General features: G+C 33.0%; 1 protein-coding gene across 1 annotated transcript; it reads left to right on the plus strand.

Annotated features, from left to right (window-relative positions):
* Window positions 1-1,166: 1,166 nt before the first annotated feature.
* LOC120174903 lies at window positions 1,167-2,255 on the plus strand. Its single transcript, XM_039181631.1, has 2 exons — window positions 1,167-1,478; window positions 1,746-2,255. Exons 1-2 carry the CDS (start codon window positions 1,407-1,409, stop codon window positions 1,986-1,988), a joined length of 315 nt encoding a protein of 104 aa, XP_039037562.1. The 5' UTR covers window positions 1,167-1,406; the 3' UTR covers window positions 1,989-2,255.
* The last annotated feature ends 15,469 nt before the right edge of the window (window positions 2,256-17,724 follow it).

The following is a 17,724-nucleotide window of genomic DNA, read 5'->3' on the forward strand; positions in this document are numbered from 1 at the left end:
CTTGAGACAATCAATTCTTACTCCAATCGAAATAAAGAAATATTACGGTTTCATTGCAATATTGAAATACACAAAATTAAACAAATTAAATTTAAACTTATCAATCCTTTTAGCAAGAAGAAGAATATTTGATTATTTAAAGGCGTTAAGATCAAATCTTAGATAAGTTCCAACGATCTTTTCTAGAAGAATTTAAATAAGCGAACATTTCTTGTTCTCTCGTTCCCAATTTTTATGTGGTTGAATTTTAGGGTTTCTCTTAACGAGATACATTTTCTTTTTAAATTTTTCGGAAGTAGCCTTCTCATAATTTAAGACAACCACTTCACGTCAACTTTAAACTAAAAAGATATTACCCTTAGTTAAATTATTTATATTGAGTCAAGTTATGCACATGAAAGTCTCATACTTTTAATCGTAAAGTGTATATAATTAAATCTACTTTTAAACGATAAAAAATGCACGTGATTTTAGAAATTAAATTAGTAAATACGATTTAGAGACAAAAACACATTATATAGGAACAACTAATATTTAATACAACAAATATCTATATAGTGTATATACGTATGTATATAAACATTCATGCCATAAAGGATGAAAACAACAATTACTAAAAACCAACATACAAAATTCAAAACAACAAGTAAATCAAATAACATTCCATGGAACTAAAATGTAATCTAGCAAAAGTTACAAGTTAATAGTAAAAACAACTATAAATTAAGGATGACATAACATTGGACTAAAAAGAAAAGCGCCTGAAATACGAAGCCAAAATTAAAGATTCGAAAATGCTATGATTCATGGACTAAAATGAAAATCATGGAAATATTGCGGTAAATGCATAAACAATGAAAAAAGCAGACAGATTAAAACAAAAATTTCCAAAAATTATATATCAAATGCGAAAACAACATGAAATAAAAAATAATATAACACAAGACTAAAATGAAGGGCGAGGGAGCCTAGAGGTTGCAATTAGGAACTTCGAAAAAAAACCTGGTTAAAGAACCAAAATACAACTACCCGAAACTAGATGGAGTGGCCACACAGTTTCTCCCTCCTTATCAGAAGCGGGTTCCCTCATTCCCTGAAACGTTGTCGTTTCAACAGCAGTATATGGGTGAATTTCTGGTAAAAAACTTACCCTATCTCATTTGCATCCTCCCATTTTCCTTCTCTAAGCGACACTCCTCTCTATTCTCTCTCTTTTCTTTCTCTCAACCCCAACAAATATAAACGGCTTCCGTGGCCTCCCCACTACCTAAAGAATCTGATGAAGAGCCAGATCGACGTAAAACTCGCCCTAAACAGCCAACGAAACCTGAAACCCCCTTTTATATTCAAGGCCTTCAGGAAACAACTCCCCTAAACCCCCAAAACCACTCAACCACGATTAAAACATGGGGCTTTACCTTCGACCTGGCGGGGTTTTACTACCGAGCAACGGTGATGGGATTCTTCGGACCGAGAAGGTAAGGGGATTTCTTTTTGGTGTTCTTTTTTGATCGATGGGTTGTTCTCTCATAAAAGAGATATTTCTTTATATTATGTTATTGTTGTGGACTTTTGTTCGGTTGCTTTTGGGGTTTTTTGGTTGATATTTGTTTTCTCCCCTCTGTTTTTCGCGTATGGATTTATTTGATTGTTGATGATCCCAGGAAACCCCTGATTTGTGATATATTTATCTTCTTTTATTTCTTTTTGTCTGAATTTCTTTTCTTTTTTTCATGCACCACTAGAGGCTCTGCGTGGCAAAGAGAAATCTGCTCCCCTCCGTACTGGCATTGTTATTTTGGTTTGTTGCTGGTACAATCCGAGGCGGCTATGGCACTGGTATGTTCGTGGATGCTTGGGTGGCAATTGGAGAGACAAGCATGCTCTCTACACGCGAGATCTGGCCATTCGGGAAGCTGGGGAGTCTTCGATACACCAGACGCGTAGGCTTGGGGACCTTCGGAGTGTTGCAAGTCGTTGGATCTTAGAACCAGATCCAATGGTCGAGAATCGGCTGCACATGGATCCTTAGGGTTTAGAAAACCCTAAACTTTGTACCACCTCACTTGAGTCATTGAATGCTTAACCCAAATCCAATGGCCTCTGTTGTGCGGCGCTAAGCCTTCCAACAGAAAACCCCACTGGGTTTAGGGTTTTCACTAATGGGTTGTAACATCTGGGCTTGCAGCTGGTTTGGGCCTACTCTGGTTCGGGCCTCTGTTTGAGTCAAGTGATGGGTTGTTTTGTAATAAGGGTCTGCAAAATATTAGTGCATTAGTATTTATGTACATAAATATATTTAATTATTTATATATGCTTATATATATAATAATGGTCAAATATCCCCATAATAATATATATGGCCACCATCATAAATAATTATTGATACGTAATCCCTACATAATTTTAAACACACCCATATATTAATAATAATGTAATATAAACCCGAGTAAAACTCGAATGAAACCCCGGACAAAATGAGCATCTACAATTATCAATTCCACCCCTCAAAAATTGTGCTTTAAATGCATTCATAACTTGACCGAATCGAGCAAAATGACAAACTGAAAATAAAAAGATTAGAAATTATGGATTAGAATAAATTTAGCTACAAATCTAAAAAAATAGACATAAACTAAGAAAATACGAATTAGAAGAAGTAATATATTCAAATTAAGTAGAGGATATATGGGGATGTAAAAAAAGTTTCTATGCATGTAAAACGAGAAAAGAAACAAGAATAATATTAAAAAGAATATTTGCAATATTAATTAAAGAATTGCTTTTATTTTTTGAGATTTTGGGTACGAGCACCATGTATATTAGGGTATAAACGTTAATTAATAAATGGTTGAGAGACTTGAAACATATACTATCTTATATTCATTACAGATTAATAGAAGAATATTTGATTCATTTAAGAAAAAAAATGTCAGATTCTAAAATAACTGAAGTTCTTAAAGGTAATGTTTCACTCCAATTTTTTGTGTTAAAAAAAAGTTCAGGTTACGAACAAAAAGAAAACCTTCGAGTGGTTTTTTTTATATAAAAAAATAGAAAGGAAAGGAAAGATCAATAACAAAACTTCAACAGAAATTAGTAAAACGTGGAGAATTTTTAGTCCGAAAGATGATTTCTACTAAAAAAAAATGGACTAAATGAAGGGTTGAATTTATAAAATTTTAGAGGTGAGTGAACATATAAAATTTTGGGAGATGAAAATAGATTATCAATAAAAATACATTAGAAAAATCTAAAATATAGATGAATTACAATGGACAAAACTTCTTTTTTAGAAGGCTATACTACATACTAGATAGGAATGGACACGAGATTTTATGTTAGGAGATAAACATATAAAATTTTATGGAATGATGAACTTATAAAATTCTAAAGGAATAAAATATATTTTCAATAAAAATTATAAAAATATTATGAAATATATGATAATTTTAATATTTTGGGGCGCCTGTCCTCACCCACCTCCATCGTTCAATCCCTCATGCTAAACCGAAGAAAATAAACATATATAGTTGACAGAATTCATGTGCATATACGTCATATGGCACTGAAAACCAGTTTCTGTAACTCTCAACTTAGACCAACAAAATGCCAACACTGATATTTGATGAACTTGTTTAATTGAATTTATAATTATATTCTATAATACAATATAAATACAAAATGTCTACATAAATGAGAATGTTCTCATAATTATGAAATTAAGCATCACAAAATATTTAAGTAGGAGTTAGAACCTGCATTACTGTCTGTTAATTTTCAAGTACCAATCCAACCATGCAGCCATGGAGATGAACCTCCACGCATATTCATTTCCTTTAATTCACTTAATTTTGTTAACTTCACCTTTATTGTTTGCTTCATTGTCCGTATTTTGTATAAAACTTTTTCAATTATAATTGTTGTTTCGATTTCCAGCATGTTGCGGTTGGTGTAGCTTATCTTCCTTTTCATTGGAATCATTGCCTCCTAACCAAGGCTGCAAATAGATTCCGGTAGAACTACAGCAAAACATGTATGTAGCGGCGTTTTCAAAGTAAACGCCACTAAATTTATACATATCGCAGAGTTTATATTTAAAACGCCACTAAATGGTAACGTTAACGGTGTTTTTCAACAAACACCACTAAAACTCATACTTTGGTGACGTTTATTTGACAAACGCCGCTACAGATAAGTACTTTAGTGGCACTTTTAAACAAATGCCGCCACATAATAGTTCTTTAGTGGTGTTTTTTTAACAAACACCGCAATAGGGTACATATATCATGGCGTTTTAGACAAACGCTACAAATAGGGTACATATATCGTGGCATTTTTAGACAACCACCAGAACAAATTGATACTTTAGTGGTGTTTTTCACACAAATACCACAATAGGTTTCATTTATAGTGGCATTTTTGAATAAACGCCGCTACAGACTTGTACCTTAGTTGCGTTTTTTAGAAAAAGCCGCAATAAGTTTCATATATAGTGGCATTTTTAAACAAACGACGTGACAAACTTGTACTTTAGTGGCATTTTTTTAGAAAACGCCGCTATAAAATGATAAATGGTGGCGTTTGTGTCTACAAATGTCGTAATGTTTTATAATTTTAACCGTTTGAAACCCCTTCCCCTTCCATTTGTTCCCACAATCCCCTTTTCCTATTTCACATCTTCGCCGGACATACCCAAATACCCACGAAACTTCTACTGCTCGTCGCCGCTCGAAGCCGTCGAGCCCTCCAACGTCACGCCATCAATGCTCGACTCTCTGCCATCGTTCGTGCTCTTACTTACGATAAATTCCCATATTTTTCTAAACCCAATTTTTTTTTTCAATTTTTAATTTTTTTAATATTTTAGTTTCCTTTTAAATTTGTATGATTTGTCCTGATTTTATTTTGTTTATTTTGTTTGTGCTCTTCATATTCCCAAAACTTGTTGTTTTTGGGGATTATTATTGAATGATAATTTGCTGAAATTTCTTTGTGTAGAGCATTTTCAACTCCATCCGGTGTTTTCCAAAATCCCCAGAATAATTCACTTCACAAAATTACCTTAGTAAATACAGGGACAATTTCCTATTTGAATTTACCAGTGGTTGTTGCGGCGGCAGCATGCCTATGAGATTCAACCTATGTTTTACACATTGAAGGTGCTTCAAACTGAGAATGATTAAGCTTATATCAGTAGATAAAAGAAAATTGAAATAAAAATAAAAGTAAATAAGACTCATAGTAGCCTCATCTTGCTCTTGATGTGTAACACCATAGCTCTATGCAACATTTTCAGAAGTAACTCCTATAGGAAAATGGCAATCTCGGGCTCGAATAAAGGCCTCTGTCTATTAAAAATAATGCAATTTGATGTTAACAAGTTAATGTAAAACATGTCCTAAATAGTGAAATACAAACTATATGTTGGTACCTTTGGGAACCCTAGGAACAACTTTGTCAATTGTCATGTTCTTCAATCCATCACAAATGCCTTCATTGAACCAACTTGAAGAACACTCACATATTCAAATAATTATGCCTCAACATTCATATATACATACACACACACACACATGCACACACATTTATATATAGATGAGAGTGAATATCCTTACCTATACCAATCTTTAATTATAAGAAATATGCACAAAGTAATGAAAGAAATGGTTAATAATGAAATTAAGGAAGGAAATGGAATGATAAAGAAATAATGGGGAAAGAATTGTTATCAAAGTTGGATGCGGAAGTGATGTAGAAGTATCCTTCAAATGGAAGATGAACTTGGCCTCCAATGGTGATGATGGATGGTTTCTTTGATGATGAGTGAAGGATGCTTTACTGGTGATGAAATGATAATGGGAATGGAGATGGTGTAGGCGTGAAGATGATGGAAAATGGAATGATGAATTTAGTATCTTAAATAAGCCAAATAAGATGAAAAGCTATAGAAAACTTATCCTTGTTTCCTATAAACTCACTTAAGGGGTGGTATGTTCGGACTTGAACCTTCTAGTCATGGAAACTAGGAACTCAAAGTATCAAAGGGAAGGAATGACGCCACAAACATAGAAAAGTTTGCTTAATCGATAAAGTTCTTAAAGAACTTGCAAGAGAGAATTCCCACAGATAAGTGTTAGAAATTTTAAGGTGTGTTTACAAATGATGGAAGCCCTCTATTTATAGGTATTGAGAGGGTTGTCCGAATAATTAAGTACCCATTCAGCTAAGTTCATTTTTAATTGAAGGTACATGTCTTTTAAGTTGAATGAAGATGTCCTTTGGCCTTGGTGTTGGTTCGGCTACCTCTTCATGTAAGTACATGATGATTCGGCTGAAATGAAAGTGCATCTCCCTTGTCCAAATGGTTAGGTGATGTTTCATATTGGCACCAATGTCTTGTGCATATGTTAGGCATGTCCCATGGTGTGGTTGAATAGTTATAGGGGATACCTCATGCCTCTTCGCAATTTAGGCTCCATTTAGCTGAAACAAACTCACCAACGTGCACCTAGGTGTCATGGCATCCAATGGGCAGTAACTTGTCATGAAAGGACATGATGCTTGGATGGAACCTCTTCATTAAAAGGTATGTTGCAAGGTGAGTGAGCTGATGGTGAGCTGGTTGTTGATGCTCCTTAACGTGCAGATTCATTTGCTAGCTCATCGTGAAAAGGCATGACCCGAAAAGACACTTATTCACGAAAAGGCACGATTTGAGAAAAATAACTTTTCACAAAATTGATATCCTTTGGCCATAGATGATGTGTATTCAAGTCCCAAGATAAATTAAAGTCTTTCTCTAGCTCAAATCTTCAGCTCAATCTAGCTATGAGCTCACTTGGCAACGGTTGGCAAAGGACAACTTTTCACCATTTGTTCTTCATGATCTCCTGAGTAATCCTATGTAAGTTTTCCTAGCTCCTTGTCCTTAGTTAAGCTCAAATCCAGCTCCCAAGTTGATGTATACGTTGATTCCTAAAAAAGACATAAAAAAGCTTATATTAAAATACAACTTAAGTACTTAATCATATAAGGTAAAGATGTGGTGCATATAATATATATATTAAGTATGCTTTATTTAATGATGAATATAAGTTTATTATATGCTATAAGATAAGCTATATATATTATGAAATATAAAGCATATAGTATAACATGTAGTATAATGTTTAAAATATAGATTAATATATATGTAATATGATGTAGCTTTGTGAGTTGTAAACTAAGGAAAAGATAAATAAAAGAGATAGAGAAGCCTCTCTCATGGCACCATGGTAAGGACGTTAAGAAGAGAAGTAGGCTGGTCTAGATCACATTATCCCCCTTCTTTGAAGTGATTTGTCTTCAAATCGAAAGGGTCTTCTAGTAGTCCGTCCTTGCCTTCCAAACTCACAAACTTCTTCCCAAGAGTTGATGTCTTCTTATACATCCTTTAGAGGGTTTTATTTAGAAAATTCTTTAGTAATAGGTCTTTCATTGGATAGATATGATTCCATGCAAATAGGTACCTTTCCTAAAGAACGTTCCTCAAAAGACACCTCATTTGGAAATTTCTCGTACTTAACCTAAAAAGATGAGAATGGTTCACTTACTTGGTTTCCTTTGATGAAAAGACTCTCCTTGTTCATGTCTCTAAGAACATCAATAGTTGTGTTGTTTGGAATCAAAACATATCTTGGTTCAACAATTTCATCCTTTGGTAAGGTCACGTTCTTTGGTATGCCCTACAAAACAAAAATTGAAAAATCATCTCCAATCTTTCTTTTTGTCAAAAGGCCTTATCGAATCAAGCCTTTGTTTGAATATGCACTTGCAACGTGTCTTTTGGTAATGGAATTTATTTTTCATGGACCCGACATATCATGTTCTTTAAAAAAGAAATGTAACTCTTCATCTAAACTCCTTGAATCATCATGATGGTTTGTGAAGAGTCTTAACCTTTGAAGTCTCTTCAAATGTCTGAGTTCAATGCACCAATCAATCTCACAACGACAAAGGATCTTACCAGCAACGTTTGGTACAATAATACCATATATAAGAATTAAATTCCTGTAAATTAAATCAAATTTAGAATATGAGAAATTATAAACAAAATAAATGGAAATATCAAACCAAGGTGGATGTTTAATGAGAGTTGGTTTCTGAATTCTTTTCAAGATTGGCAATGCACTTGGAATGTCAATGAACACAACTCTTGGAACTGTACGTGACGCTTGTTTTGGAACTTCAAATGGTATAACCTTCGAAACATCAAGAGACCTATCTTGTGGATCACAAAAAGTCACGCCTATTGGTTCTTCAAAGGTCACATCTTTTAGTCCTCCAAAAGTCATGATTCTTAAATCATCTCCTCGAAAAGATACATCTCTTGGATTATCCTGTAAAATAATAGGAAGAATAGAAGAAAGAGTTAGTTAAAATATATTCTTCATTCTCTTCTTTATCTCCAAATTCATCATTTTTAACTCTCTCGTTTTTAACTCCAACGTCTTCTTCATCCACTCTTTGATTCTCATCATTTTTAATGTTTTGTTCAATTTCAAAATGTATCCCTTCATTGGAACTTTCTTCCAAATGTTATCCTTCAAGTTGCTCCTTCATTGCTTAAATGTTTCTCTTTAAAAGAATTTGATCTTGAAGCACTTGATTTAGTAATAAAGGTTCCAATGTAATCTTCTTTCTTTTATATGAAAAGGAGAATCGATTGGTGAATCTTTCATGGGTGGCTTGCTTGTCATATTACCATGGTCGTCTAAACAGCAAATGACTCGTACTCATAGGAACCACGTTGCTGGAAGCTCATCTTTGTATCTTCCAATTGAGACTGGTAAAATTTCTTGCTCTGTGACCTTTAATTCTTCTTCGTCGTTCAATAATTGCAATACATAGGGGTTTTGATGATTGGTCTTCATGAGTCCCAATTTATTCACCATGTATGTGCTTACAATGTCTGTACAACTTCCTCCGTTAATAATTACAAGACACACTTTACCATTTACATGGAAACGAGTGTGAAATTTGTTTGTTCTTTGCTTTTTGTCCTCCAATGTTTGGAAAGATGGAAGATCACAAGACATTGTTAGTAGAAAAAAAAAGAAAATTAAAACCTTAACAACGTGCTCATAAAGCCTCACTTGGTCACTCCAAAGAAAATTCATATTTTACTCCTCTCACGCTTGTGTTTGCACTCAAGGATATGTTTCTTGGCATTTTCGGATCCACCTTCTGTTCTCACCCTCCCTGTTGTCTTTTTCCTATTAATTTTCTCTTGTTGTGTCCTTTAGAGAACTAACTCAATATCGAGCAAGTTTTCTTTGTTTGGTGCATCAACTACAAGATGGTTAGTATGGAAATGATATGTAATGGTAAAGATAGAATAAGTTAAGAAAAGAAAGAAAAGGTGATGAACAGATAGTAATGAAAGAAAAGATGATGTTTGAAGTAAAGAGAAAGATGAAGATTACTTACAACCCAAGATGCAACACTTACTATCTTCCTTCACAAGAAACAACAATGATGCCTACTTCAAGTTTAATGTTGGCAGATTGTAGTGTGCTTCCTTTTGAATGTGAATTACAACGTTTCTTCAACTTTTTTCTTTGCTGGGATTTTATTTGAATTTCATCTTTCTTTTTGTACTCTTTATTTGATGTAGAATTCATTTCTTTTGTTTTTGATTTTCTTCTTTGTTTTTGTTTTGTTAAATCACTTGAATGTCAATCCAACAAAGCTCTTATTAGCTCTTGATGTAAGGTTATCCATGTTTCTTCAATGATGGAGAAGATGGTGGCCTTGATGTTTCCCGATCTAGGAATGGTACCAAATGCCACACTTGAATTATAAGAAATATGCACAAAGTAATGAAAGAAATGGTTAATTATGAAATTAAGAAAGGAAATGGAATGATAAATAAATAAAGTGGAAAGACTTGTTATCAAAGTTGGTTGTAGAAGTGATGTAGAAGTATCCTTCAAATGGAAGATGAACTTGGCCTCCAATGATGATGATGTACGATTGCCTTGACGATTAGTGAAGGATTCTTTAATGGTGATGAAATGATAATGGGAATGGAGATGAAGATGGTGTAGGCGTGAAGATGATGGAAAATGGAATGATGAAGGTAGTATCTTAAATAAGCCAAAGAAGATGAAAAGCTATAGAAAGCTTATCCTCGTTTCCTATAAACTCACTTAAGGGATTGTATGTTCAGACTTGAACCCTCTAGTTATGGAAACTAGGAACTCATAGTATCAAAGTGAAGGAATGACACCATAAACTTAGGAAAGTGTTCTTAATCTTTAAAGTTCTTAAAGAACTTGCAAGAGAGAATTCTCACAAATGAGTTTTATAAATTTTAAGGTGTGTTTACAAATGATGGAAGCCCCGCTATTTATAGGTATTGAGAGGGTTGGCCGAATAATTAAGTACACATTCAACTAAGTACATGATTAATTGAAGGTGTATGTCTTTTAAGTTGAATGAAGATGTCCTTTGGCTTTGGTGTTGGTTCGGCTACCTCTTTAAGTAATTACATAATGATTCGGCTAAAATGAAGGTGCATCTCCCTTGGTCGAAAGGTTAGGTGCTATTTCATCTTGGTGCCAATGTCTTGTGCATGTTCTAGGAGTGTCCCATGGTGTGTTCGAATAATTGTAAGGGCTACCTCATGCCTCTTCATAATTTAGGCTCCATTTAGCTGCAACAAACTCACCAACGTGCACCTAGGTGTAATGGCATCCAATGGAATGCAACTTGTCAAGAAAGGACATGATGCTTGGATGGAACCTCTTCATGAAAAGGTATGTTGCAAGGTGAGTGAGCTGATGGTGAGTTGGTTGTTCATGCTCTTTAATGTGCTGGTTTATTTGGTAGCTCATCATGAAAAGGCATGATCTGAAAAGGTACATATTCACGAAAAGGCACGATTTGAGAAAAAGTGACTTTTTACAAAAGTTTGTCCTTTGGCCATAGATGATGTCTATTCAAGTCCCAAGCTAAATTGAAATCTTTTTCTAGCTCAAATTTTCAGCTCAATCTAGCTATGAGCTCACTTGGGAACGGTTGGCAACAGACAACTTTCACCATTTCTTCTTTATGATCTCCTGAGTAATCCTATGTAAGATGTTCTAGCTCATTGTACTTAGTTAAGTTCAAATCCAGCTCCCAAGTTGTTGTATTCGTTGATTCCTATAAAAGACAAAAAAAGCTTATATTAAAATACAACTTATGTACTTAATCATATAAGGTAAAGATGTGGTGCATATAATATATATATTACGTTTTTTTATTTAATGATGAATATAAGTTTATTATATGCTATAAGATAAGCTATATATATTATGAAATATAAATCATATATTATAACATATAGTATAATGTTTAAAATATAGATTAATATATATGTAATATGATGTAGCTTTGTGAGTTGTAAACTAAGGAAAAGACAAATAAAACAGATAGAGAAGACTCCCTCATGCCACCATGTTGAGGATGTTAAGAAGAGAAGAAGTAGGCTGGTCCAGATCACATCTTCGTATCTGGTTCACGTAGGTAATTGTATTAGCAATATGTAGTAGCAAAGGCAGCTTAGAATTATATCTCTACTATCAACATAGTAAAAATATTTGGTGATGACTCCAAATATAACATGCCAATACCAATTAACAGATGAACTAGGAATTAAATAATTTTCTAGGCAAACAACAATTGAAAGCTCTAAAATTACAACGATTATCTTCGAAAATTTTGGGCGGTTTGCTGGGGTCTGGTTGACTAAAATGTTTTCTCACGTTCAAACTTCAGAGGATGTCGTTTGATTTTTTATTTAAAAATTAAATTTGATTTATTACTGGTATAATGGAAGGTGATGAGTTACGGTCTCAAGGCTTTACTATATTCTTAATATTTATTATTTATTTATTTAAAAATAAATCACATTATAAAATTTAAATCATGTTAAATGATTTGTAACATGAAGTTGTGCTGGTTTGTGTGAGTACTTGTTAGTTCTGGACAAAGCAATAGAAGCTTTGAATAATGGTTTAGGTTCATAGAGTGTTTTAGTTTAATGAGTTGTTTTCCTTTGATTTTAGCAGTGATAAAGTTGTTTCATTTTTCTCACCATCAACTTTTGTCTACTTTGATGATACTGGTTGTCAAGGTCAGGGTATTTAATTTTCACTAAAATTGTTGTTTGTTTATTGCAGATATTATGTCCAGGAGAAAATTAAGTGATTTGCGAATTGTTCGATCTTCTCAAGAGGAGGAAAAAACAAATAATGAGGAATCGAATGGTGTTAGATCTTCAAAAATTTTGAATACTGTTGAATAAGTTATTGAAGAAACAAATAATTAAGTGATTTGTGGATTGAAGGTAATGTTCGACACTTTATTTAATTGTTGGTTGATTTTCAAAACTTACATTGAATTATTTCTTTTATAGTTGAAAATGGTTGAACACGCAAGACTGGAGAATGTACAACATTAAAGAAATTATATCAACTTCCTCATGGGAACCGTGTGAAAGTTTCAAGAAATGATGTTGGTCAACCTATTGGCCCAGAAGCACGTCTTTTATCCGGTTACTTAGGCATGGTTGCATGTAATGTTAATCTTTTACCGATCAATTATGACTCATGGGGTTAAATGCCAAATAGTAGCCAAAATCAAGTTGTGGATTTTGTTAAGGTAATAATGTCATTATAATAGATAATTCATGGTAGTTCAATAGTAATTTATATTTACTTAGAACACTTATGTTATTTGTAGGAGAAAGTTTTTTTAGAGGTCTCAGATGATTATTTGAAGCAAGTTTTAGGGAAGAAATTGAGAGACCACAAGAGTTCTTTAAAAAAGAAATATTTCAAGAATCATCTCAGCATTAAAAAGAAGCTACAAATTATCCCACCTGGAATACTCAAGTATCAATGGGAAGATGCAGTCAGGTTTTGGAGTTCAAAGAAACGAGAAGTATAATGCATTTTTAAATAATACTATTACGTCATTATAATATTAACTTTATAAGTACACATTTTAAATTGTAGAACCGAGAGAATGTTGGTGTTGCTAGCAGACAACAACAAAAGTTTACTCACACTATTGGATCGAAGAGCTTTGCTTGTATAGCTAATGATGAGGTATTATTGATTATTCACATAGTGATTTACAATTGGTAGCACATAGTAACGAAAATTATTTATATTATTAATTAATTTTTTGCAAGACCTAATTTTTATTCTACATTGTCGGAAAATATGTCTAGTACTAAAGTTGGACGAATAAAGATCTTCGACATCACACATACAAAATAGGATGGCACTCTTATGACTGATGAAGATGCAGAAATTATGGTACATTTATTGGCCACAAGATTTGAATTATGTTATATTTATATCTATAGTATGACATTTTTTATTTAAAATATTGATTGAATTGATTATTAGGAAAAATTGAGGGATAAAAGGGCAGAATATGAAACTACGACTTCAAGTCATGGTATTGTTAATGCTGATGAGATCGAAAATCAAGCTATTAATGAAGTTTTGGGTCCTGAAGGATATGGTCAGGTTCATTTTCAAGGATCATTCGTTACCCCAACCAAATATTTTGGATCCAATTCATCTCAGTACATGTCATCACACAGCCAGTCTTCTCAATCAAAAGTTAGTCATTTAAAACAATAGTTGGCTCAAATGGATGAAAATTTTGCTCAAATGAAAGCCGAAACTGAAGCGAGGGTAGCAGAGAGAGAAACATCATATTAGAAAAAATATGAAGACTTTCAAAATCAACTTCAAGCTATGATGCAGATGATACGAAAAAATCAACCCCAAAGTCCACCATCTTAGGTGGAATATATATATATATATACATATACGCCTTGTTTTTTCTAGTTAACAATGTTGAACTACATTATATTTCACTTAATGTAATCTTTGATTTATTATTATGGATTTCAAGTTTATTGGGTAATGCTACAAGTTAAAATTTTAAATTTGGGTAATAAAAGAGTAGAAAACAACATTTGAAAAATCAATTTTAATTAGCAACGTTTGTATAATAAAACTCCACTAAATACATAATCAATATATGTTGGACATTACCATGGGTTTATATATGTTTTTTAGGGTTATGAATTTGAACTTCATCTTGATTATTTTTTCATTTTTAGTAAGTGTTGTATAACACCCCTAATTCGATATAGTTATAAATCGAGCTAAAGATATTACAATGAATGAACAAAACTTAGTTTGAGTCAAATTATAACTAAATCATATTATAAATCAATTAAACAATAATTAAACTCTCACCGAAGGTCTAAATTAGCACACATGTCAAACATGAAGATCAAAATACAAATCAAAATATCAAATGGGTCCAAATTATAATTTACCATATTTTAGGAACTTTATTGTAATTATAAAAAAATTGAGAATCACTTAAGATGTTCATTAACATTGACTAAACCTATTTTCAAACACATATTCTTTCAAAAAAAATTACGAATTAAAAAATGGAATTAAATCGAACACCAATCGATAAAATTAAGAAATAAGGACTAAATTGCTGACTTTATAAGCTTCTATTTCAGCAGAAAACTCCATGGAAATGTCAATTCATCATTCATTCCCCTTATCCCTAAAACAAACAATCCTGTTGATATTTCAGAGTTTCGTCCAATTAATCTGGTGAGTTCGATTTATAAAATTATTGCAAAGGTGTTATCTCATAGACTCAGATTGGTGGTGGATAAACTGGTTAGCGAGACTCAAAGTGCATTCTTGAGCGGCAGGCAAATTTTTTATGGGGATTTAATTGCTAAAGAGGTTATACACTTTCTTCAACAGGAAGCAAAAAGTTAAGGAGAGATTATATTGAAATTGGATTTCACCAAAGCATACGACAGTGTTAAGTGAGATTTCCTTAAGATAATAATGATAAAAATGGGTTTTGGTAAACTGAGGATCAATTGGATGATGGAATGTGTCTCTTCTACAAAGGTTAAAATCTGTCTAGAACGTTAAAAAATGTTTGGTTAACTTGTATTGCTGCAGCTTTGTGAAGCATCTGGCTTGCGAGGAATGATAAAATGTCTAAAGATAAAGTCATCTCGCTTAAAGATCTGATTTTCTATTCTAAGATGCAAGCATTGTTTGGATTAAAGTTGTAAACGAGAGCATCATTCTAGGTGAGGCGAACTGGTGGTCAGATCCGTCTTCTTGTTTGTCTATAATGTTCGAAAGGCAACCTTCTGCGTCTTGGATTCCAACTAAGTGCGGTGTTGTAAAATTTAATGTTGATGGAGCTTCAAACCGAGGCTTAGCAGGTTGAGGTGGAGTCTTAAGAACTTCAAATGGAGATGTAAGGGCTTTGTTCTCTGGTCCTTTATCAGACAATGGTCTGGAATTTGCAGAAGTTTCTGCTGTTTTAACAGCATTTAATTTTTTTTTAAAGAAGCCGATTGGTGTGTCGATACACCCATTCTTATTGAATTAGATTGTCAGGTAATCTTGAATTGATTAGCTCAACCGCTACCGAGGCCCTGAAAATGGTGGCACATTTTGAAGGAGATTGATTGTTTGTCGAGAGAACTTTCGTCGATTCAGTTTATTTACGCTCCAACATCGTATAATGGAATGGCCGATCATCTTGCAAAGCAAGGTATGTTTAGGCAGGAACTTTTTAAAGCTTGGTGGTAGCTAGTTTAGTTTTCAGTGATCGGTTTTGTTTTTTCTTCTTTTTTGGGGTAAGTTTTGGCGGTGTTTATGTTCTCTGGGTGATGTTTTGTTGTAAGTTTATTTCGTCGGTCTATTTCTTTTGCAGCTTGCTTCTACGTCGTATAATCACCTTAGTTATGTAGTGCTATTTTTCTTCTTTAGGGAGGTTTTTAATAAAATTCATAATATCTTATCCAATCAAATATATTGTCGAGCAAAAAAAATTGATTACTTAAAGAATTTAGGGTTGAGTTTCAAAATTGGGGTCCGATTTTAAAATTAGATCTCGATTTTTAATACTAAACATTGGTTTCGATATATCAAAACCATTTTAGAATAATCAATTTCAAGATTAAAGTCTAGGTTTAGAAATCAAACCCCTAGGAGCTTAAAAACCAGTTTTCTTAAGCTCCATAAAATCTCAAAAATGCATTGTTCTTTATCAAGCAATATATATGAACATAAAAAAATATACCTAACTTACATCAAATCCTCAACAAGAAAATCATATACAAATGCTTAAAGCATTATGAGAGATTACCTTTTTGAACCAAACTTCGTCTGTATTTATCTTCAAATTCACATCCATTAGATGACAATACTACCATTTAATGTATTCAATCATACTATAAAGGTCATTTTCTCGCAACAAGGTAAGTTACCATAAACTTGGGAGTTTAAGATCAGATACATTATATCGATAAAACTGAAAATTGATTTATAAACCTTAAATACAATCTGAAACATTGTAACATACTCGAACCTCTTTAAAAATAGTTACACAAGCATAATTCAATCCCTACATGGGTGTTTAATTGTCATTGAAAAATTGTAAAAATGGAGTTGCCACCAATTATTTTTTAGGTCAGCTTGGACTATTTAAAATCAAGTTATTTTAATAAAACGTTTATGTGTACTAAAACAATGATTTTGATATGTAAAATCAGAAAACGAGTTCGAGAATCAGTTACGTGTGGAGAATGATTAGCACCCTAACAACGTCCCAAATTGGTACCTAGTCAATTACACATTGTTTTAATATTGAAAATTACGCATTCAAAGTTTTATTTAATTTATAATCCATTATATATTCAAATTTTAAAAATGATTTTGGTTTATTTCGTAATTAAAAATAAGGGTAAACTATGTGAATAGTTCCTTTATTTTCGGTCTGACCAACTTTAATCATCGGTTTAAAAATTTTAGTCTCTTACGTTATCGATCATTTCAATTTCAGTCCATTGACAATTAACTCTTGTTAACCAATTAACGTAAGTTTGAATTAACAAATAAAAAATCCAAATAACCCGCGTGTAATGTTAAAAACAAATATTTAGAACTAAGCGGCAATGTCAAAAAAATTACCCCTCAAGGAACTACAGCCATGTATGCTGCATATATAAACAAAGCAGACGTAATCAGTTAAGAAAAATCATCTACTTGTTGAAACGGTTACATCATTGCTCGACACTCTATCGTTATTGTCGACACCGTTTTTCACCAAGGCGGGAAAACATTGATACCTACTCGGAGGTTTTCTCGTTGAAAAGAGTTTTGAAATGTGAGGAGTCCACCATCAATTATTTAAGGTGTGATTGGAACACCATGAAAACCGGGTGATTTTAATAAAATATTTTATTTTCATCAAAATACAAAGTTTTAAGGTCTACGAAAATCCAGAAATCGGGTTCAGGAGTCAGTTACGCGTGGAGAAAGATTAGCACCCCACAAGCACCCAAAAATTGGTACCTAGTTGATTACCCTATATTTAAAATCAGAAATTTTGAGTTTGATCTTTATTTAATTTGAAAATCATTACGGATGCAAAGTTGAAAATGGTATTCATTTATTGAGACGATAGCATTCGCTCCCCAAGCGTAAATGCGGGAGATCAACTATTGTGTCTAATAACCAAATATTGCCTCGTTTTTAGAAAACATGATGCAGTCTTTGAAAGGGATGTCGACCTATTTCGAGAATCACCAATAATCACCCCTGAGCAAAC

The sequence above is a fragment of the Hibiscus syriacus genome, unplaced genomic scaffold (assembly GCF_006381635.1).
Source record: "Hibiscus syriacus cultivar Baekdansim isolate YM2019G1 unplaced genomic scaffold, ASM638163v2 tig00003126_pilon, whole genome shotgun sequence".
Lineage (NCBI taxonomy): Eukaryota > Viridiplantae > Streptophyta > Magnoliopsida > Malvales > Malvaceae > Hibiscus > Hibiscus syriacus.

What these genes read in the sequence shown, in the direction of transcription:
- LOC120174903 (XM_039181631.1), top strand. Translation starts at nt 1,407, where the DNA reads ATGGGGCTTTACCTTCGACCTGGCGGGGTTTTACTACCGAGCAACGGT. An exon ending in GGATTCTTCGGACCGAGAAG is followed by an intron (nt 1,479 to 1,745) that starts GTAAGGGGATTT and finishes ATGCACCACTAG; the next exon opens with AGGCTCTGCGTGGCAAAGAG.